At 35.8% G+C, this 23,374-nt stretch overlaps 2 protein-coding genes across 5 annotated transcripts in view; one reads left to right on the top strand and one right to left on the bottom strand.

Annotated features, from left to right (window-relative positions):
* The first annotated feature begins 1,869 nt into the window (after positions 1–1,869).
* On the top strand, positions 1,870–14,255 carry LOC123546635 (programmed cell death protein 4-like). The gene is made up of 7 exons (XM_053550956.1): positions 1,870–2,067; positions 3,152–3,373; positions 4,597–4,809; positions 5,590–5,697; positions 7,340–7,450; positions 8,033–8,172; positions 11,021–14,255. Exons 1-7 carry the CDS (start codon positions 1,879–1,881, stop codon positions 11,079–11,081), a joined length of 1,044 nt encoding a protein of 347 aa, XP_053406931.1. The 5' UTR covers positions 1,870–1,878; the 3' UTR covers positions 11,082–14,255.
* Positions 14,256–18,438: 4,183 nt separating this feature from the next.
* LOC123546637 (uncharacterized) overlaps positions 18,439–23,374 on the bottom strand; it is a 34,974-nt gene continuing 30,038 nt past the window's right edge. For 3 of the 4 annotated variants that reach the window (XM_045333081.2, XM_045333080.2, XM_045333079.2), the window contains 2 exons: positions 20,937–21,141; positions 18,439–19,805 (listed from right to left, as the gene is read on the bottom strand). In XM_045333081.2, the coding sequence (XP_045189016.1) occupies positions 19,748–19,805; positions 20,937–21,141 (263 nt within the window). In that variant the 3' untranslated portion in view covers positions 18,439–19,747. The remainder of the gene's footprint in view (positions 19,806–20,936; positions 21,142–23,374) is intronic. The other variant, XR_008372345.1, reaches the window with a different exon arrangement.

Here is a 23,374-nt window from a genome sequence, read left to right on the forward strand (position 1 = left end):
AAAAATACGAAAATCTCGGGGGGCGAGGGAGGGAGAACCAAAGAAAGGGAAACTCGGTAAACTATATGTCATGATTATTTTTGTTTAAAAAATTAATTTCCTGAAAATTTTGTTATTTTACGGGCAAAACTGCAAATTTTTTTAAAAAAAATTTGCAAAACCCTCAATTGACAGTAGTTGAACATATTTTACCTACTTTCGTTGTTTTCTTTCTGCAAAGAAAATAAAAAAATTGCAAATTTTAGGAAAATTGGTTTGGGTTGGGAAAATTTTGCAGTTCAAAAAACAAAAGACTTACCCCCTACGAGTTTCAATGGATGATCTTTTTTCTTATTGGAAATCAGCTTTTCAAGCAAAAAGGGGTCACTCAAGGTTACTTTTGGTTATTTTGGGGCAACTTGAGAAAAAACCATTTGGGTTTGGGAAAAATTTAAACACACTCAAACTACAAAAAATTCCAGTGGAGGAGTTTTGGGAGTGTTTAGGGGAAATGCTTTTTTTGATTGCGGGGGAAAAATGGTCTTGCACATTGAAAAATGAAGATGACATGCACTAAATTTCACAGGATAACCACAAAAGACGTAGCTAAATTAAAAAAACCCTTTGTTTAATTGAAAAACATTTAAATATTACTTTAAGGGGAACAGTTTTTTCCCAAAAACAACAAAAAAAAACCGTCACATTTTTTTTGTGGGGTTTTCCCTATTGATTACAGGAGGGCGGGGAAAAGGGACTGGGGAGCTCCGGCGACGTTTTTCGTGGATAATTGAGAATGCCCAAAAATTTAACAATTCACATCGGTTTGATAATTATTTACCAAAGTTCACAGGGTGAAATAAAAAATTTAGTGGTTAAATTAACGCATTTTAAATCCAAAAGGAAAAATTTTTTTTATGAGGGCCAATGCTCCTCCGTTAGCAATTTAGTTCCCCTCTGTACTCTTGAACCCCTTGAAAGTTTCGAAGAAAATTTACACAAATTTCACCACACGCGTACGTCAAAGCGAGGTTTGGATGGTTTTTCACAAGGTTTAAGGGACACTAGGGTCAAAAGGGCTACCTTTGGTGTATATTGCTCCGCACTGTGGGCCTTTTATACAAATACTCGTAGTTACAAAATAAAAAATAAAACCCCGCCCCTCCACCTCTTTCCCCCAATTTGTAGTGGCCTTATTAAAAACAAGAACTATATTAATATTTAGTTGGACAAGTTGCAAGTGTATTGTTAACTGTGCAGGGATCGAATTTAGCGGTTGCTAACTTGCAAAATTTGAGTAAAATAAAAAAAAAGCGGAAAAAATCATGGGACTCGAAATTTTTGCGTCACGTTCAAAATCGGGGGAAATTTCCTCAAACCCGTCCTTTTCTCTTTTAAAAACCCCTTGGGCAGTTATTACCCAAAACAGGGTGCTGAAGCTTGTACTTTTAAAAATAGTATTATCAGAAATCTTAACGTCTAGGCAATATTAATATTATTATTTTGTTTTCATTTTGGTCTGTAATTTGCATTGTTCTGTTAAATGAGGGAAAATAACACTTTCCTTGGGCCCCAAAAGGGCCCCCAGGATCTAAAAAGCACAAAAATGGGCCCGTGACCCCAAAAAACTTAAAACTTAAATTTCCACCAAAAGTTCAAAGAATCATTAAGTACTTCGGTTTGTATCGTACTTGCAAAACCAGAAAGTCCACAGCCTGTCCGGACCGCAAACTTTTATATGAAATCAAACAACAACAAAACAACTTAAAATTTAGCACGTAAACAGCTTTTAAATAATTGCTAGTGGAACCGATCATTTTGCTAGTGGAAAAATATGGCACTAACAAATATTTGCTAGTGGAAAAAAAAAGTTTAATTGGATCCCTGCTGTGCCACCTTTAAATGAACATGTTCAGTTGTTGTTTTTGTTTGGACATACAACCAAGTGTTGCACATTATTCTCTTCATTTTATTCAGGGTGATTATGTTGTGGAGAAAATAGAACCAGTTGTGACAGCAGAGGAATTTGACCGTATTGTGGCACCAGTTTTGTTAGAATACTTTGACCACAGCATAACAAAAGAAGTTGAGGTATAACTGTCTCATAATTTCTGCCATCCATTGATCTGTGTAAAATAGAAATAATAGACCTTGTGTCAATTTATGGAGTTTCTGTCTAAAGAAATACCTTCTAGAAATGGAAATATCTAAATGTCATGAACATCATATTCAAGCTGACTTAAAAGTCTTAAAATATATTAGTAGGGGCAAGATATTACAGCATGTGAATATTAATGCCTGTCTCACTCTGAAGGAAAGAATTTAGAATAGGCCCAGAAAATGTGTATACTGCAAAGTTAGGTATTATCTATATAGGTCTCTTAAAATTTGTATTTAAAGTCTTGTCTGTCCAATAATTAATATCCCAGTACACACTTATACCCATACAAGTATGAAGTTAAATTTTGAGGGTTTAGTGCAAAATGATTGGAACTTATTAAAGAAACAGATACCCCATTTTCCACCATTCATCCGAACAAGTATTTCTGTATAAAGTGTACATATCACTGTAAATTTTTGCAGAATATCTTTAAGATTTTTAGCCCAATTATTTGATGAATAAGGTAGAGCTGTTGCACTCGTCCATTTGTCAGCTTGGGTGTCTGCGTCCAGATTGGTAAAGTTTTTGTGTGTAAGCTGAGCTGGTATTTCAGTAAACAGTTTGAGTGTTGTGGGAATGTATTGAAACTTCATGCACTTATTCACTGTGATGAACTGTCGGGCAGTGCACTGGTTCCATAACTCTTGTTTTGCATTTAACAAAAATACACCTCATTTTGGACATGAATAGCTATTTTTGGTTGTTTGTTATATGTAAGCTGGTGTCTCAGTACCCACTATTGATTCACACTCTGTCCACTGTGGCGAGCTGACATGCATTGTACAGGTTCCATAATTCTTTTTTGCATTTTTACAAAATTACGCCCTATTTTCAACTTTTGTATTAATTCAGTTCAGTATCATAAGGCTGTTGAATAGTCAAGTGTTGTGCTGTTGTCCTGCCAACTCTTATTAATAATGAAAATATTTCATTTTATAAATACTGTTAAGAAAAACTGTATTAAACTCAAACTGATTAGAACTTGTTTTTTATATATAGTACCGTCAATTTCAGACTAGTTTAGAGGAAATGAACATCTCAAAGATGAAGCCGAGGATAGTCGAGTTAGCAGTGAGTTTGGCGTTAGATCGCAAAGCATGCCACCGTGAACTTGTGTCCATTCTCATCTCAGACTTGTATAGTAGAGTTTTAACAGCAAAAGACATACAGAAAGGCTTTGATAATTTGCTCAACACGCTTGCAGATCTTGTTATTGACTCACCTGAGGCTCCAAAGGTAATAGACAAATTTACAACAATGAGAAGATGTGCTTTTTAAAAAAGTTAAACCAATTATAGGTCTTCTGGATCATACTCTGTATTGCCATTGACTGAGTTTTTATGCCCCCGAAGGTGAGCATATTAAAATCGCACTGTCCGTGCGTGCATCCGTGGGCTGTAACTCTGCCATCCATAAAGGGATTTTGAAATAACTTGCGTAAATGTTCACCATAATGAGACAACGTGTCTTGCACAAGACCCAGACCCCTAGCTTCAAGATCAAGGTCACACTTAGAAGTCAAATGTGTTTCTTGTCTAGTCCATAACTCTTGCCATTTATCAAGGGATTTGAAAATAATTTGACACAAATGTTAACCATATTGTTCGGGTCAAGGTCACTAAAAGATGTGTGATTTTTTGCGCAGACAACTAGAATTCTTGGGCACGCTTCTTGGGGCATTTGTCACCAATAGTGACAGTTCTTGTTTAATTCCTGGCTTTGTGCATTTTGGTATCTCATCTCTATTTAATATATTTAATTATACATGGCCTCCCTGGATGGGGTTATCTCCATCTCAGTTTCAGTGAAATTTTCTTTTGTGTAAACAATATATATGTATCTGGATTGCTGAAGTTGTTGGTTGTGCTTGGTAACAGGCATATGAATGTATGAACAATTGGTAGGACTTGAGGTCTCCAGTTCAGCTAAAAGTAGCTTTTTATTAAGACTGATTGAAGTGTCATCTGATTGTAACAAAATAACAAGTATTTTTCGTATATTCCTTTATTACCTGTAATTCAATTGAACTTGTAAAGTATACTTTTTGTGTGAAACTGAGAAAAGAAACTTTTCGTTTGAATGAATCTTTTGAATTTGAACAGTGTAACATTTCATTTTTCTGACCAAGTTGCCTACATGGCAAGCCAGATACTATGTTAGCTTGCCCACTCTGACATCATCTTGTTCAGATATGTACTTGCACATTACTTAGAAATTGACATATTCTGTACTATACAACTAAACACTTTGAGTGTCATTTTAATAACACAGTTTACACTGGTGTAAGATTTGATGCTTACAGAAATTAATAATATATTATGAACCTGAAATTTAACATTTTGACTTGCCTTCCTGATAATTGACATCCAAGGGCTAATGGGTATATCCTTATCTTTAACACAGTTGAACGAATATTTGTAAAAACAGGTGGATGAAAACAAAATTAGATTTTATTTTAGGTACTTGGCATGTTCCTTGCTCGAGCTGTTGCAGACGATTGTTTGCCACCAAAATATATCCAGACATATAAAGGTTCAGTAGATAATGAAGCTAAACAAGAAGCCCTGGAGAAGGCGGAGCTTCTTCTCAGTCAGAAACATGGCATTGTCCGATTGGACAACATCTGGGGCACAGGCGGCGGTATCAGACCTGTCAAATATTTAATCAAACAGGTAAGGTCTAATTGACTGCAGAGTCCTTTATAGCTTGTATTTAGTGCACAGGTTTCACAACCATAGGGTTGTGGGTTCGATTCCCCACAGTAGGCTTATTCTCTTCACGGAAAGTTACTGTAATGTTATGTTCTTTGGGATGTGACTTTAGATTGTGGTCCCATGTAATGTCCTTTACACATTGACTTAAAAGAAACAGTGGAAACATAATTATGTATGTAGTTTATTATTATTTTGTCATAACAATAAAGGGAAACAACCTCCCCTCAACAATGTTGCAGTGATTTTCCAACAAAGTTTTTTTTTGCTGTAATGGTAATGTGAAACTACAGTTCATGCTAAAACTGTCTATATAAAGCAGAATATCTAGCCACAATCATGTAGACCTGAGTATCTTGCAGTCATTTAAAGCAGAATATCGAGCCAAGAGAGCAGAAAATCGAGCCAAAGGCATATAATATATATCAAGCCAAAGTCTATAATGCAGAGTATCTAGCCACTATCATAAAAAGCCAAGTATTGGGCCACAGTTGTATTAAGCAGATTCTTGCATACTGGAGGAGGCTTTGTGCTGGAAATCTAGTACCTGGGGATGCAAGATGACTTGTGCTGTAAATGACCCATAACGAACATCTATATACAAATGTAGTTGATTTGTGTATCACCTTTATACGTAAAAGCGGAATTAGTGTTAAGGCCTGCTTGATAGTTCCTTTGTTCCCCGTCATATATTCCACTATTCAAAAAAGATTGTAAAACATAAAGTTGACATATTTACAGATGGTGTTATTACTGAAGGAATACCTGTCATCCAGTGATATCAAGGAGGCAACACGTTGTTTGCAGGAGTTAGAAGTACCTCATTTCCATCATGAACTAGTCTATGAGGTAATTGTTATTGTGTTGTAGCTTTTTATCCCCCGCCGATGAAATCGGGAGGGGGGTATTGAAATGGCGTTGTCCGTCCGTCAGTCCGTCCGTCAGTCCGTCCGTCCGCAGCCATTTCTCAGTAACTACTTGGTAGAATTTCTGAAACTTGAAATAAACATGAACCAACAACTGCGATGATGCCCGTCAAGTTTTTTTTTTGATTGGTCAATTTCCCTCAGAGTTATTGCCCTTGATTAATAAAAAATGTCTGTCTGCAGCATTTCTCAGTAACTAACAGGTAGAATTTCATCAAATTTGAAATAGACATGAACCCAAAATACGCGCTGATGCCCGTCAAGTTTTTTTTTTTGATAGGTATAATTTCCCTCAGAGTTATTGCCCTTGATTTAATGAAAAATGTCCGCTGCAGCCATTTCTCAGTAACTAGCAGGTAGAATTTCATCAAACTTGAAATAGACATGAACCAAGATACTGCGACGATGCCCTTCAAGTTTTTTTTTTCAATTGGTCAATTTTCCATTTAGTTATTGCCCTTTAATTGTTTAAAAATCCACAGATCTGTACATAACAAACCAACCAATTGGAAGAATTTCATTAAACTTCTTCCATTCTTTTCCATGCACATTTATTATAAACATGTGATGTTGTGTACCTACACCTGGTCACCCCCTTCCCCCTCACTCACCCCCCCCCATTTTTTTTTTTTTTTTTTTTTTTTTTTTTTTTCATTTTTCGTTTTCTACCAATATTTATAATCAACATGTAAACTGTTGTATCCTCACCCCCCCCCCCCCACCCAAACAAACCATTCATTTTCTTTTAATTTGATTTGACTAATGAAATTATTTGCTTCTTGGTAACATTCTTAACCTTTTGCAGGATATATTTTTTTGCCGTTCCTCAACTCTGACCCTTTCGGCGGGGGATTCCAGTTCATCGAATTTGCTTGTTAAACTGTAAATGTTTCTGCTGAAATGAAGTTATATGAAAATTTACTTAAGAGGATGTTATCAGTCATCTTACATGAACTTAACCATGTATGCAAACGTCACAGATGCATTTATGCAAATATGTTGGAGAACTACTTAAAAACAACAAGTACTGACAGATGTTAGGGAAATCCAATATGGCTCATTTGTGATGGCAGTATTGAGATATCTACAAATGACTGTTCCAGTAAGAATAATCATATTTGGTAGAAAATAATAATGGCTTCTGCTAGTGACAGGAAACTCTGGGGCAGAAGGGTTGAGGGGGGAGGGGGTGCGAATACTGAATAAAGTGAAAGATGTAGAGGATATTTGTTGAGTGAACACCAGATGCAATATTTTCACAAGTGAAAATGTAAGATATGGTGTTCATGAGTGAAAAATATTTTGATCTTACTTGTAAGATACTGTGAAAATACCAGATATATTTCACTTTAATACTCAATACTTCACTGAAAAACATGTAATAAATTTGAAGTGTTAACAGACAGATAGTTCATTTCAAGGTTTTAACTAAATTTAATTCGCTTTGTAGTCTTTCCAGCAAAAAATATATTTGATAGTTTTTACATGGAAGTGATGAGATATAATTTACCTTGGTGAAGATAGTATTACAATGATAAACATGTGGTGTATCAATTACAATACAGGCCACAGTGATGGTGATAGAGGATGGCACAGAGAGATCTGCTGAAAGAATGATGAACTTTCTTCTGTCACTTAGTGAGGCGTGTATCATCACTCCGGAACAAATGTCTCAGGTAAATTGTAGTTATAGTGTTATTTTACCCATTATTGTACCATCTTTAATACTGCCGCGAGACAGATTTATCGGCTCTTTTCCACTTAGAACTTACATTAGAGCTCACTAAACATGTATGCACAATCGTTGAAAAGTCCTTGAATTTGATGCTAGGCTTTGAAAACTTTGCAATTGATTCTGATTCTTATTCTGAAATATACCTGAAAAATAACTTACTTTTGAAGAAAACTGCTTGAATTCACACATAACTATAAAAGACATTCTTTCAGCAATTAGCTGTGTGGAAAGAGCAAAATTACAAGCACTGTATGTTATTATTTGTATCTTGAGATAAGTTAACAGTTTCCAAACTGTGGAAGAAGAGCATTAAGGTGGGAATGTAATAACTTAACTTATGTTTATAGTTTAACCCATTAACCCATTTAGAACAGTTCTTGAGGTAACAAAACACGCGGAAATTTACAAGGAAACAAATTGCACCAACATGTACAGGTTCAAGATACGAAAAAATTACCAAAAAATCAATTTTGCAAAATTTTGTATTGTCCTTTTGGAATCATATTCATTTGTTTTCCTTCAGGGATTTAAGCGAGTGTTTGATAACATGCCAGATATCAATTTAGACGTCCCAAATGCTTATGTGATACTAGAAAGGTTTGGTGAGATGTGTCACCGTGATAGCGTCATGTCTGCACAAACCTACCGAGATCTTCCTAGAGGGTATGTCACATATATATAGTGCAATATCTAGGTTTACAGTTAATGTATTTTTACACCAATAGTTTATTAGCTCGTCTGACTTTTTGGAGGAAAAAAAAGGATGAGTTGTTGTCATCACTTGATCGGCGTCTGCGTTGCCTGGTTCAGTTTTATATTTAGGTCAGCTTTTCTCCTAAACTATCAAAGCTATTGCTTTAAACCTTGAAACACTTGTTCACCATAAATAGCTGACTCTGTACAGCAAGAAACATAACTCCATTCTGCTTTTTGCAAGAATTATGCCCCTTTTGGACTTAGAAAATCAGATTTCTAGGTTGTTTTATGTTTAGGTCAGCTTTTCTCCTAAACTATCAAAGCTATTGCTTTAAAACTTGCAGCACTTGTTCACCATCAAAAGCTGACTCTGTACAGCAAGAAACATAACTCTATCCTGCTTTTTATACGCCCGTTTGAAAAACGGGACGTATTATGGGAACGCCCCTGGCGGGCGGGCGGGCGGCGTCCACAGACCTTGTCCGGAGCATATCTTCTACATGCATGAAGGGATTTTGATGAAACTTGGCACAGTTGTTCACCATCATGAGACGGAGTGTCATGCGCAAGAACCAGGTCCCTAGGTCTAAGGTCAAGGTCACACTTGGAGGTCAAAGGTCAAATTCAAGAATGACTTTGTCCGGAGCATATCTTCTTCATGCATAGAGGGATTTTGATGAAAGTTGGCACAATTGTTCATCATCATGAGAAGGAGTGTCATGCGCAAGAACCAGGTCCCTAGGTCTAAGGTCAAGGTCACACTTAGAGGTCAAAGGATACAAGAATGAAAACTTTGTCCGGAGCATTTCTTCTTCATGCAAAGAAGGATTTTGATATAACTTGGCACAAATGTTCACCACCATGAGGCGGAGTGTCATGCGCATGAACCAGGTCTCTAGGTCTAAGGTCAAGGTCACACTTAGAGGTCAAAGGATACAAGAATGAAAACCTTGTCCGGAGCATTTCTTCTTCATGCATAGAGGGATTTTGATATAACTTGGCACAAATGTTCACCACCACAAGATGTAGTGTCATGCGCAAGAACCAGGTCCCTAGGTCTAAGGTCAAGGTCACACTTAGAGGCCAAAGGTCGGATACAAGAATGACTTAGTCCGAAGCATTTCTTCTTCATGCATGGAGGGATTTTGATGTAACTTGACACAATTATACACCATCATGAGACGAAGTGTCATGCGCAGTTCCCTTCTTTAGAATTACTTCCCTTTGTTGTTACTATAAATAGCTTATATTGTAACTTTTTCGTTACTAGTCGTAGGGAAAAATCGAGACCACTTTTCTGTAGTACAACATGCATGCTACATCCAATTTTGAGGTGTATTTTGACCAGTCTCTACCTGGTAAAGATTTTTGTGTGGACTTACAATTTTTTTTTTGATTTTTTTTTTTTTTTTTTTTTTTTTTTTTAAGATTAACTTCCCTTAGTTGTTACTATAAATAACTTATATTGTAACTTTTTTATAATTGACCGTAGGGAAAAACCAAGACCACTTTTCTGTGGTACAACATAGATGTTACTTTCCAATTTTAGGTGTATTTTAAGGTATCTCTACCTGGTAAGGAGTTTTTTTGTGGACTTAGAAAAACAAAACACTTAGTTATTACTAAACAACCACAAAATTAAAATTCCATTTGCAAATACAGGTGCTAGAGTAAAGAAATTTGCTGTGACGGGCGTATATTGTGACATTCTTGCACTCTTGTTGCTATTGCTTTAAAACTTGAAACACTTGTTCACCATAAAAAACTGACTCTGTACAGCAAGAAACATAACTCCATTCTGCTTTTTGCAAGAATTATGGCCCCTTTTGGACTTAGAAAATATCAGATTTCTTGGTTAAGTTTTGCGTTTAGGTCAACTTTGTTCTTAACGGTCGAAGCTATTGCTTTAAAACTTGGAGCAGTTATTCGCCATTAAAAGCTGACTCTTCACAGCAAGTACCGTAACTCTACATTGCTTTTTGCAAGAATAATGGCCCCTTTTGGACTTAGAAAATTATGGGTAGGGCAATATTTCTGTTATACAGAGACAAAAAATCAGATGAACGTCTGCACCTGCAAGGCAGTGCTCTCGTAAACACTTGTATGCAGATGTGAGAAGTATATTTGTCTAAACTAATTTCTTCTTTTTTGCTTGCTTGTTCGGAGACATCACCATTTAGAACAGTTTTTATTACTGTTCAAGTGGGCAGTTAACCTAAATTGTGATTTTTACCAGTTTGAACCTGTTCTCTTCATGTAACTGTTACATTCACAATAAAATCTGTAAAAAGATCCTTTGGAAGCAAAGAATGCAACCAAGAAGAATAATAGCAGACTCGGTTTGATTGAGTCTGTTCATGAGAGGTAATGAAATGTGCAACACCTGCAAATCTGCAAAAAGACTCAGAGGTGGGGAATGAATGATGAATTTCAGAAACAAAGGTCTTATTTGATTGTCCCAGAAAACGTACAACTCGGGGGATTAAACTTGAAACTATCGTAATCTATAGATTGCACTCCCTGCTGAGTCAAATAGACTGACTCAACTTCCTTGAATTCAGTTAGTTTACAGTGAATATACTGCAGTTGTTATTAGGGTATACAGTAGATCAATTACTGTAGTTTTGGATAATCATGCCATGGAAGTATTTCAGATTGTTTTGTGAAGCTATTGCACATCAGCAGTTATAAAGGCAGGACTACTTTAGATAATCTTAAAAAACATTTTGCAAGATTTAGTGATTAGCTTTGAATTATTTCATGAATTTCATAATTTACATTTCAACAAAAAATATATTCTTGTGTATTTTTCCAGGGGCCGAAAACGATTTGTCTCTGAGGGCGATGGCGGGCGAATAAAACCAGCTGTTCTGTGATTTACCTCTTTCAAAATGGCTGCCTTGGACAGGTCACATGATGGCAGGTCATGTGACTGCAATATCTGACATGATTGGTTATGGGCATTTCAAGCTAGTGCAGGAAAATACCTGTTGTAAAACAATAGTAGAAATGGAATCATGTTGGTGAAAGTGCAGCTTACACCTAGACATTGTGTAAATATATTGTGTAACTCTGGTGCAGACAAATGAATTATGTGAATAAACAATTCACTTTGTTGTTTTCTGTGAGATTAGTGTGTATGAATTGTGATTTTTTTTTTGTAAAATAGATTCTTAATTGGCAATTTTTGTTTTTATTTTTGTTACTGGTTTTACATGTTGTAGAATGAACATTTAACAAATTTCTAGTGCATCAAAGTGCTCTCGTATTAATTTTTGATTGGTGGATTTCTTAGTGCTGCAGATTTTTTTTGCAAAAACCATGTTTAAAATTTGAAAAATCTGTGATGTAATATGTAGCCTGTGTTCAGATACTGACTTGCTGTAATTATTGGTAAATAATGTTCAATATGTACAAATTTTAGTTTAACAAAACATAACAGACAGTTTTGTTTTAAAGTGAAAATTGTAGTTTTTTAGCTCGACTATTCAAAGAATAGTGAGCTATTGGACTCACCCATGCGTCAGTGTCGGCGTCTGCGTCGGCGTCCCGATTTGGTTAAGGTTTTGTATGTAAGCTGGTATCTCAGTAACCACTTGTGGGAATGGATTGAAACTTCACACACTTATTCACAGTGATAAACTGACCTACACTGCACAGGTTCCATAACTCTGTTTTGCTTTTTTACAAAATTATGCCCCTTTTTCGATTTAGAAATTCTTGGTAAAGGTTTTGTATGTAAGCTGGTATCTCAGTAACCACTTGTGGGAATGGATTGAAACTTCACACACTTATTCACTGTGATAAACTGACCTACATTGCACAGGTTCCATAACTCTATTTTTCGTTTTTACAAAATTATGCCCCTTTTTCGACTTAGAAATTCTTGGTTAAGGTTTTGTATGTAAGCTGGTATCTCAGTGATCACTTGTGGGAATGGATTGAAACTTCACACACTTATTCACTGTGATAAACTGGCCTACATGGCACAGGTTCCATAACTCTATTTTGTTTTTTTACAAAATTATGCCCCTTTTTCGACTTAGAAATTCTTGGTTAAGGTTTTGTATGTAAGCTGGTATCTCAGTACCCACAAATGGGAATGTATTGAAACTTCACACACTTGTTCACTGTCATAATTTGACATGCACTGTGCAGGTCCCATAACTCTACTTTGCATTTTTTCAAAATTATGCCCCTTTTTCTGACTTAGCAGTTTTTGGTTAAGTTTTTTGTATGTAAGCTGGTTTCTCAGTATCCACTAATGGGAATGGATTGAAACTTTTCACACTTGTTAACTGTCATGAGCTGATAAGCACTGTGAAGGTTCCATAACTCTTTTTCCCATTTTTACAGAATTATGCCCCGACTTTTATATTCATTCAATTGACAAGGCTGTTGAATAGTCGAGCGTTGCTGTCCTCCGACAGCTCTTGTTTATAGACAAAATTTGTTCATCTCTGCCCATGACAATGTTATAATTCCGTTTTTTGGCCTATCTTTATGCAATGTTGTTAGAGGTTTCATCATTTCATACATAGGATAAATGCATTATGTTAATTCTGCTGTTCTGATTGAAATACACAGATACCAAGGTTGTCAGTTTTGGCAGGGAACAGTGATGATATAAATTTTTATACATGCTTTTTTGATTAAATTAGAAATAACTACATAATATTTGGTTTCTGTTGAAAGTTTCCTAGAAACATGTTTATGTGTATATTGAGTTGTATCGCGTTTATTTATTAGCATACACATTTTCTGTGTTGGCCCTCATACTTCTCCATTTTTGCTTTATTTGCATATCTTTCTGCTGAATGTGTATTTTTTTTTACATATTTATTTAAATAAAGATTTTGTAATTTTCTTAAACAGAGCAGATTTTGCATTTAAGTTAGAATACACCCCTTGGTTGTATAGACCCAAGCTAGTTTGGTACTTGTAATTGTCAATTACTGTGAAATCATACATATACGCAGGGCAAAAAGTTTCCAAAACTTAAACTTGTTTCGCATGGTCGAGTATTTGCAATAAATGGCATACTTGTGAACTTTGTACAACTATTTTTAGATGAAGATAAGATTATGATAATATGTAGAATGTAAGACTCTGTCAAATATGCATCATTTTTCACTTCTTTTATGTATTGGGAAGTTGTCAGTTATTTGTTTAAAATAGTTAATTGGAATTGGGAGTTATGTAAAACTTTGTCACTTATTTCACTGATGTTTGAATGCGGACAGAAGACCTGTATTTTGACTGTACGTATGTAATTCGTACTAGCTTTCTTGTTCGGGAAACCTGTCTAAATGGGAAGCCCAGAAGAGCAGAAACACCTCCAAACCGAATAATTGTTTAAACCCCTTAGAACTTGCTCCAACGGATGTCTGTGGTTGAGGGGTTCAGTATACTGCTTCTGTTGTTTAAATCTCAGTATTACACATTTTGTTCAGTTATATTTTGTGTACATTTTTTAAGGCAAGAATTATTTTGTTATTCATGCTGTTTTTGATTTGAAAAAAAAAGTTTTTCTATTAATTGAAATGTGTTGTACTGTTTCAGTCTTTTATAGGAGATAGAAACAAGCAGATTTGTAAAGTATTTTGTGTGACTTTCATAAATTGAACTTTTCTATAGAAATGCTACATATACATATGTGAAAAATGTTGAGAAATACTAAGATTGAAAGCCCTATATTTCGTGTACCTTAATGTCAGTGTCTTAATTCTCCAGTGTACTGTAAGAAATGGAAGTCTTTGATTTTGAATTGCCAAAATTACAGATTATACTGTAACTTCATACCCACTGGCTTAGCTCAGTAGTGAGAGCGCCAATCTATGGATTGTAGGGTCATGAGTTCGATCATCGGGTGGGCCGTATCTTCTCCGTGCAAAGTTGAAGCAATTCTAAAAGACAAAGACTAAATTTTTCTAATAAAAAATGGACATTATTGACTATTGCCTAGACTGCACGCCAATAGTTGATATATAGATTGTGTTCACACTTTTAAAGTCCACTACTCTACTTCAAATAAAAATGAAAAAAAATTATGCAGCGTTGTGTTTGTACATTCATTAGTTGTTTGAACAGTGGCTGGCGAGTTGGAATGGAAGGTTGGAATTGATTTCTAACTACCTCTATATTTACTCTTACCATGCTAAACACAATTGATTCTGCCTTTGTGACCAGTATAGATCATGATCAGCCTGCACATCTGTGCAGTCTGATCATGATATGCACTGTTCATCAGTCAGTAACCGTTTGGTATGCACCCCTTTTAACAGTTAATGGTACTGTCCAAATTGAAAGATGGACAAGTTCATTGCAGAAATTTAGCAAAGGGTTGAAACCAACGAGTGTCTGACATAATGACAGCTTATCATATTTATTATTCTAACAGCTTCATTAAACTTTCAACAAGTTTTCCCTGAGATTTTACTTTCGAGTGTGACATAAATCGTACCTTCTTTTTGATGAAATTGTCCTCTTGTACTTTGTCATGCTTCATTTTTGACAACAGTTTCTGTCTTATCAAGATAGATATCTATCAGTATACACTTATTGAACTTTCTGGCACCTAGGGCTAATAGTTATGATTTGCACAGCAAGTCACTTAGTGACTTTTTTTTATGTGATATCAGAAATAAAGTTCAACTTTGGGAGCCCAGTAACAAATGTGTGACAACAGAAGAGTCTATATTTTTTTAAAGATTTATATTAAGGGTCGTGAAATTACCTTGATTGATACTAGTTATTTTTTGGAATGTGTCTATTTATTAATACTAAAAAGACTAAATTTCGGGCCTCCGTGGCCGAGTTGTTAAGGTCGCTGACTTCAAATCACTTGCCCTTCATCGATGTGGGTTCGAGCCTCACTCGGGGCGTTAAATTCTTCATGAGGAAGCCATTCAGCTGGCTTACGGAAGGTCGGCGGTCTACCCAGGTGCCCGCTCGAGATGAAACAATGCACGAAGGGGCACCTGTGGTCTTCCTCTACCATAAAAGCTGGAAAGTCGCCATATGACGTATCCTGTGTCGGTGCGACGTTAAATCTAAAACAAAACAAAAACAAATTTACACTTTTCTTCAACTGATACATTTTCTGAAATGTATTGTACCTAATAAAGATGAATGAGATCACTAACTTCTTTTAGCTCACTTGAGCACAAAGTGCTCAAAGGTGAGCTTTTGTGATCACCCTGTGTCTGTCGTCAGTCGTCCGTCCGTCCGTCGTCAGTCGTCAACAATTTGACTGTTAACACTATAGAGGTCATAATTTTGGCCCAATCTTTATGAAACTTGGTCAGAATGTTACCCTTAATAACATCTTGGACGAGTTCAATATTGGATCATCTGTGGTCAAAAACTAGGTCACTAGGTCAAATCAAAGGAAAAGCTTGTTAACACTAGAGGTCATAATTTTGGTCCATATCTTAATGAAACTTGGTCAGAATGTTGATCTTGATGATCTATAGGTAAAGTTCAGATCTGGGTCAGGTGGGGTCAAAACTAGGTCACTAGGTCAAATCAAAGGAAAAGCTAGTTAACACTTTAGAGACCATATTTATGACCATATCTTAATGAAACTTGGTCAGAATGTTAATCTTGATGATCTTTAGGTCAATAGATCAGGTGAGCGATACAGGGCCTTCATGGCCCTCTTGTTTATTTTTTAATTTAACTGTATCCAAATTTTTAAAAGAGGATATGAAAAATTAATCCATTTAAAAATATTTTACAGTTTAGATGTATCATCAACAGGGGGGAAAAGTAGATTTATCATAAACCGATTGCTAAATAATCAGTTTTTGAAGTGGTTTGCAGATATATGAATGTTTACTTAACTTGCTGTATAAGCAGTTGTACATGCAATATCGCAATAAATGTTAGGCTGACATGAGAACCTACCATACTTAACAGCTGTGGGGATAAAAGGTCATGCATCAAGTGTTTTGAGACAGTCCCTGTTTACATTATTGACAATAATATTGGTTAACCCAGTATAAATAGGTTGATTACGTGTTTGGTTTCCTGTCGGCCATGTCATGTATCTCAAAAATAAAAAAAAAAAATACTGAAAAAAAAGTAATTTTTGAAATAGATTTGCTTTAAGACATTTGCATATTTTCATTAACCTGTTTAAAGTATAGTTAAGGTAAAGTGGTTTAAGACCTGTAACTTACCTGAGGTTATTGATAACATGCTTAAGGTAAATTCAATTGGTTAAACTTTATGCAACATTGCCAAAGGACAGATACAGTTCAAATTAGATCTTCATCTCTACTGTTTTAAACAAACTAAGTAGAGCATTTCCATGTATAAACAAGTTACCAGTTGTATAAGAAAAGCCCTAATTTAATGGATAGAGCAATAAAGTCTGACAAGGTTTATATCCGTGGCCAAGGTCAAGACTTTAAGAAAACATTAATTTTACTTTACAGCTACACAGCTTTTTAGCTCAACTATCGAATAATAGAGGGGGCTATTGGCAATATATATTTTATAATGGTGCTGGTGAATTTCTTATTTCAAGCTTCTCAATTTTAAGAGATTCATTCCCACTGCAATAAAATGTGGGTGCAGAGCAAGTGACCAGTGGTACAAACTTTTTGACATACAAATTTGGCAAGGTTTTTGAATAATATTGTTCAGAAGGAAGTACTGCAGAAAATCAACATGCTTATTGAGAGGTTGGATGGGAGTAGAGGAGGGGCAAATAGTTGCTGCCTTGTCCTTCTGTCAGCTTGTATCTTTGTTTGAATATGTGAATATACAATGCCCGATTTAGAAGATACGGCCCTTTGAAATTTCACAGAATGCAGTAAAACGGGAGTAATTTGCTGGATATGCCACTGTGGTCCGCCAATGTTTTCCCACATTACAAGTAAAGGCCCTATTCATGCCAGATAATTATAAGCTTTATTGATGCTTGATTGTAAAGGGGAATGTTTATGGATGATTTTAAGCTATGTTGTATGCTTCCAAGTTTTATGTTAAAGCTGTTGGATAAAATGAATTTCAAAGTGAAAGAAGGTATTTTCTGATGTCTCCTATGCAATATTAGCGCTTTCGTCACATGTCGCAGTCACACGACCAGTTTCATTACATTATAGTCAACCCCATACTTTTTCTGTTTTTTGATTGCCTAAAGACCAAGACTAATAAAGAATGTTGATTTATACACCTAGCTGAACAGAATTTGATTGAACTTTAATACGCAAGAAATATGACTGCTTGTTCTTTCATGTCCTATAAGCAAATGCTTTTGCACTTCCTGTGTTACCGGAAACCTAGCCACTTCCAAAATAACAGGCATTTAACCCTATCCATACACCCTCTTTAAATGAAGGAAGTTTCGACATTTATATTTTGTATCATTATTAAAATCGCACTGTACATCTGTCCGTGTGTGTGTGCGTCTGTGTAAATTCTTGTCTCAGCTGCAACTTCTACATTCATAGGGGGAATTGAAAATAATTTGACAGAAATATTAATCATATTGAGGTGTGTTGCGCTTATGACCTGGGTCTCTCAGGTCAAGGTCACAAACCCTAACCCTGTCACAAATGTTCATCTAATCCCAAGGGTTGCTGTGGGGGCATTTGTCACTAATAGTGACAGCTCTTGTTTCATTTTTCCTACCATGTGCCATACACTTGTTTGTGCATTCAAATATATTTTTAACATATTTTCATATGAATAAACGTTAGGGTTCGAAATCACGCTAGGCAAAGTGTCTGCCAACTGCAAAGTTTTTGGGCAGAAAAGTGCTCAAAGACACTGTTTTGTCCCAGGAAACACTTTGCTGGTCAATAGTGGGATACTGTTTTGTGTGTTGGTCCTTGTTACATAAATAATTTGAGAATAATTGATTACACCGATTTCAACTTTAATGGGATGATTGTCTGTGGTCAGAAGACAACCCTTACTGTTTGAGGTTACGGAGAAGGGCCACTAGGTCAAGGTCTCTGTGACCTTGAAACTGAAAACAACCAAGGAACTATAGGGTCTACAGCTGTCAAACTATAAGATGACAGGCTGCTGCCAGTAGATTTCCCCTTTAATCCTTAGCTTGCTAAATCCATCATTCAATTTGGACCATTTATTATTCAAAGGGGTTTTCACTGACTGAAAGCGAACAGTGCAGACCAAGATCAGCCTGCATGGATCTGCACTTGTCGCAAAGGCAGAATCACTTACCGCCAGCAGGCTAAAGTTACAAGAAAATACATATAACAAATTGTCTTTATTAATTTTTATACATAAACACTAGAGTGTCATATGCATGTCAAATACAACAAAACAGAAAGAAAAATATAAATAAGTTTTCCAAAATAAAAAGGGTTTCACTTAATCACATTTTTTGCTGTATAAGTTTATCACAAAATGCATAAATGTATAAAGCGCTAAATGGGAAAATAGACTGGTCCCAGAATAATGAATCATTCTGTGTCGGCAACTGCAACACTGAACTATATTGTATGAATTAAAAGTCATAAAATTTTCACATAAAAGTTTTATCAAAAACTGATAGCAATAAAGATATGATATATTAACATAACAAAATGATTAAAATAATTCTCTCAGTGTACAGAAACGCAACAATGTATTCAATTCAATAAAATTCGATGTGTACATGTTACCTAGTTATAACATCTTTTTTAACAGCTTAAATATTTTGCTAAAACTATTATAGAAACTTCTTTAGACAAAAATGTTGTTTTAACAGGGCAACATAATCATGAAGAAGAAAAAGGAGCCGCAGAAAATAGGAAATATATGTCAATATAAATTATTTCTTAACTTCGATGGTGTCTCCAGCATGGAAATTCCTTACTCTCAATTTATTCACAAAAAATGTGATTTTCATCTTAACATTTTATCGTCAACAAACGGATACTTTTTTTTTTACCTTAACTTGCATGTCAAAAATTGTTAACAGTAATAAATTTCATGACTGTCAATATATAACAATAATTATACAGCTGGTTACTGTACAATACTTAACCTTTAGCATGCTAGGTAAATTGTCGTCTGCCTGAAATGTCGTCTGCTAAAATTGTTAAGTTCATTCAATTTACTCCAAAATTGGAAGAAATATTGTCAGAGTAGCAAACAGCTTGGAACCTGATCAGACGCCGATTTAATCGGCGTCTGATCTGGTTCCAAGCTGTTTGCAAAGGCTGTTAAATTCGCCCGCAGCAGGCTAAGGGTTAACTGGAATTCAGAATGGGTATCACTGAAACATGCATGAACTTTAATCATCAGAAAAGTATTGAAATGAACAGACAATCAATATAATGCATTAACTGGTAAAAATAAGACGTTTTGATCAATATTTTTACAAACCACTAATTTGTTTATTCTTTCTTGTAAAAGCTGGCGGTACATAAAATAATTATATCTTCCAATGCTTCCATACTGCATTAACTTTACACAGTAGAAGTTTGAAGTTCTTGTAATTTCAGAAGCTGATTTTAAGACAATATATCTGAAAATGGAACACTTTCGAAGTTCGACTGTCTGCCTCCTATATCATACTTCACCAATCCGACTGCTCATCTCCCATATCGTATCTCTCTTGGCGCAATTTGATTCGTCTGGAAAGAAGAAAAAATCCATTGTGAATACAAATTCTCATAAAAGCCACTGATTTAATATGTCATGCAAGCTCTTGATATCAGTACAGATCATTATCTTTGTATAAAGAACATGAAAGCTGTTTAAAGTGGTTTATGCTGAATAAATCTATATATAGATTCCATGTCAAATGTGACTTGTTTGTTGACAAAGATTTATCTTACTTTTAATCATTAGCCTGATTAGACAGTACCATTGAGATACTGTCACAGTTTTCTCAATAACCTTTATGCTCAATTGATTCTGCCTATGTGACCAGTGCAGATCATGATAAGCCTGCACATCAGTCTGATCATGACCTGCACTGTTCCCCATTCAGTCTGTATCTTTTTTTGGTAAGCACCCCTTTTAACAGCTAATAGTACTGTCCAAATTGGAAGATGGACAAGTTCATTATAGAAATGGACAAGTTCATTATAGAAATTTAGCAGGATAAGGGTCAAGATTTGATAAATACCGTGAAAGCGTTTAATTTCACGAATGTGAAAATTCTGATTGTCACCAAAACAGCATATTTGTGGGGATATAAAGTTTTCATTTCTGAATTTTGAAAATAGAATGAATGGAAATCATATTTCCTTGTTGGTATCTAGTTTCGTTGAATGATGCAACCATAAAATTAGTGAAAATTAGTCCCCCAAGAATATATATGATGCTATAATACCGGTATTGTGTTTTAAGGTTATTGTACACTGCAAACTTTCAATTTCTCATGAATGGTTGCAACAGTGCAAGCACTATTTGTAAAATTTATGTGGTTTTTCACTATTTTCTTTCATATCTTTTTTTCACACATTTTCCTTCAATCAGCTAGCCCATCTTGAAGCAAGGGCATGCATGCTAGCTTCTGAGTCTGAGTTATGCAGAAAGTTGCATACAATTAAATGAGGGCTGATTCTATATTATCTTGAAGTTTAAGAATAGTTATACCGAATCAAGTATGCCTTTTCAACCTATGAATATTGTAATTTATTACCTATATTGACTGCTGTGTTAGCAAATCTTATAACTAAATCAATGGCTCTTGACAATTTATGGGCAAATATTTCAGGTTTATAATAGCTCATACATAATTAATGGCTAGCACAAACCTGGAGATATTGGTTGACAGCTGTTTGACCTTTGACATCGTAATCAGCTGATGATCTTCATCATGGAGAATCTGGGACTCGTGATCCTGTAGCACCCGGGCTGAGCCGGAACTGCTCGGTCTTGCTCTCCATTCCTGAATCCTTACATTGATTGTCTCTCGTACAATATTAGTAATCTGCAGTAAACCCAGGTAGCTCGCAATTTCTGTTTAACGGTTAAAGATTGTACTGACAACTACAAAATTTCTCTCATACTGCACATAATTATAAATTTCTAAAACAATGCTTCAAAGGTATTGTAGATCTGAAACTAGAAATGAGAGTACAAGCCACATCTTCCTCATTCAGTCAACTGCAACACATTCAGAACACAGCAGTTTGCAGTATAATGTAGTTACAAGGATGTCCTGCAAGTCGTATTATTACAGGATTGAAGGAAGAAGTCAGTGGCTCAGCAGTTGGACAAGAATGCTAGTGATCTGGGTTTGATCCCTGCTCGCTGCTGATATCCTGACTAATGTTCAGAACTGGATGATTTACTTAAATCTGTACCATTTCCAGCAGTACTGGCTTAGACTGGATGCTGGAGACGTAAATATTTCTCATGTCTTGGCTCAAGTGGCAATAAGTTTTTACATAAACTACAAACGGGGACAGGCCTTCTATTGACTATCTATGTTAGATGAAACAAGAGCTGTCTCCATAGGATGACACATGCCCCCGATGGCACTTTGAATGAATAGTTATGGCTGATGTTAGAGTTTAAGACCTTTGACCTACGGAGCTGGGTCTTGCGCACGACACGTCGTCTAACTGTGCCACACATTCATGCATAGTTATTTTAAAATCCATGCATGAATGACAGAGATATGGACCGGACACGCCCATCAATGCACTATCATGAAAAATGACCTTTAACGTCTAAGTGTGACCTTGACCTTTGAACTACGGACCTGGGTCTTGCGCGCGACACGTCGTCTTACTGTGGTACACATTCATGCCAAGTTATTTGAAAATCCATCCATGGATGACAAAGATATGGACCGGACACGCCCATCAATGCACTATCCTTTAACGTCTAAGTGTGACCTTGACCTTTGAGCTACGGACCTGGGTCTTGCCCGCGACACATCGTCTTACTGTGGTACACATTCATGCCAAGTTATTTGAAAATCCATCCATGGATGACAAAGATATGGACCGGACACGCCCATCAATGCACTATCCTTTAACGTCTAAGTGTGAACCTGACCTTTGAGCTACGGACCTGGGTCTTGCGTGCGACACGTCGTCTTACTGTGGTTCACATTCATGCCAAGTTATTTGAAAATCCATCCATGGATGACAAAGATATGGACCGGACACGCCCATCAATGCACTATCCTTTAATGTCTAAGTGTGACCTTGACCTTTGAGCTATGGACCTGGGTCTTGCGCGCGACAAGTCGTCTTACTGTGGTCCACATTCATGCCAAGTTATTTGAAAATCCATCCATCGATGACAAAGATATGGACCGGACACGAAAATTGCGGACAGACTGACAGACCGACAGATGGACAGACGGTTCAAAAACTATATGCCTCCCTTCGGGGGCATAAAAACTACTTTATTAAAGGTTATTTATCAGATTTGGGCCAAAAGATTGATTTGCTCAAAACTTCAACATCTGACTTTCTACAGTAATTTATTGGGCCTTTGAGTGCTTAAAGACACATCAGAGTAACTGTATTCTTTTGTAACATAGCACACTATTTGCATCGAAAAATTGAGAAAGAAAAGTTTTAGCTACAAATTTACAGTGACAACAATATATTTGAAGTTCAAATAGTCACTAGGTTGTGGTGGGTCTTTAATACATGGTAGGTTTGACATTCCTATCATGGTAATTTTACTGATTTGAGAAATATACTTAGCCTAGGGAAATATATGAATATGAGGACTCTTGCATCATATTTGCTGAAGTTTTAAGTTAACAATCACATATTTAACCAAAATATCGGTTTGTAAATTATTATTACCTCCCCTTGCCTATCTTGGTTGCACAACCAACCTTAAGACAGATTGAAATTAATGAATTCAAGAGCTACACACAGTTTCAAACTGCTTTTTTCATTTAGGTTGTTGAAATATCCCATTATCTATCAAATGCAAATGAAAAACTAAAAATTATATTGAAATTGTAATCTAGCATAAAACTGTTGTTGTCACTTTTTTGGGGTGTTTTAACAGGAGACACTTAAACGTGTTAACTGAGAGATTCTCGGACTCATGTGCTGTTAAAATTATGTAACCTTTTATTCATGCGCGTTCCATGGCAAAACTTAAATGACATCAACATAAAAAAACAACATAGACATTCCAGAGCATTTCATGGAAATTTAATGACACTGAGGAATAATATGTCTGTTATTGTGCTAATCTTTTAACCTGTCAAATG

Source organism: Mercenaria mercenaria, chromosome 9, assembly GCF_021730395.1.
Source record: "Mercenaria mercenaria strain notata chromosome 9, MADL_Memer_1, whole genome shotgun sequence".
Classification (NCBI taxonomy): domain Eukaryota; kingdom Metazoa; phylum Mollusca; class Bivalvia; order Venerida; family Veneridae; genus Mercenaria; species Mercenaria mercenaria.

What these genes read in the sequence shown, in the direction of transcription:
- LOC123546635 (XM_053550956.1), top strand. Translation starts at nt 1,879, where the DNA reads ATGAACATGTTCAGTTGTTGTTTTTGTTTGGACATACAACCAAGTGTT. An exon ending in GCATAACAAAAGAAGTTGAG is followed by an intron (nt 2,068 to 3,151) that starts GTATAACTGTCT and finishes CGTCAATTTCAG; the next exon opens with ACTAGTTTAGAGGAAATGAA. An exon ending in ACTCACCTGAGGCTCCAAAG is followed by an intron (nt 3,374 to 4,596) that starts GTAATAGACAAA and finishes ATTTTATTTTAG; the next exon opens with GTACTTGGCATGTTCCTTGC.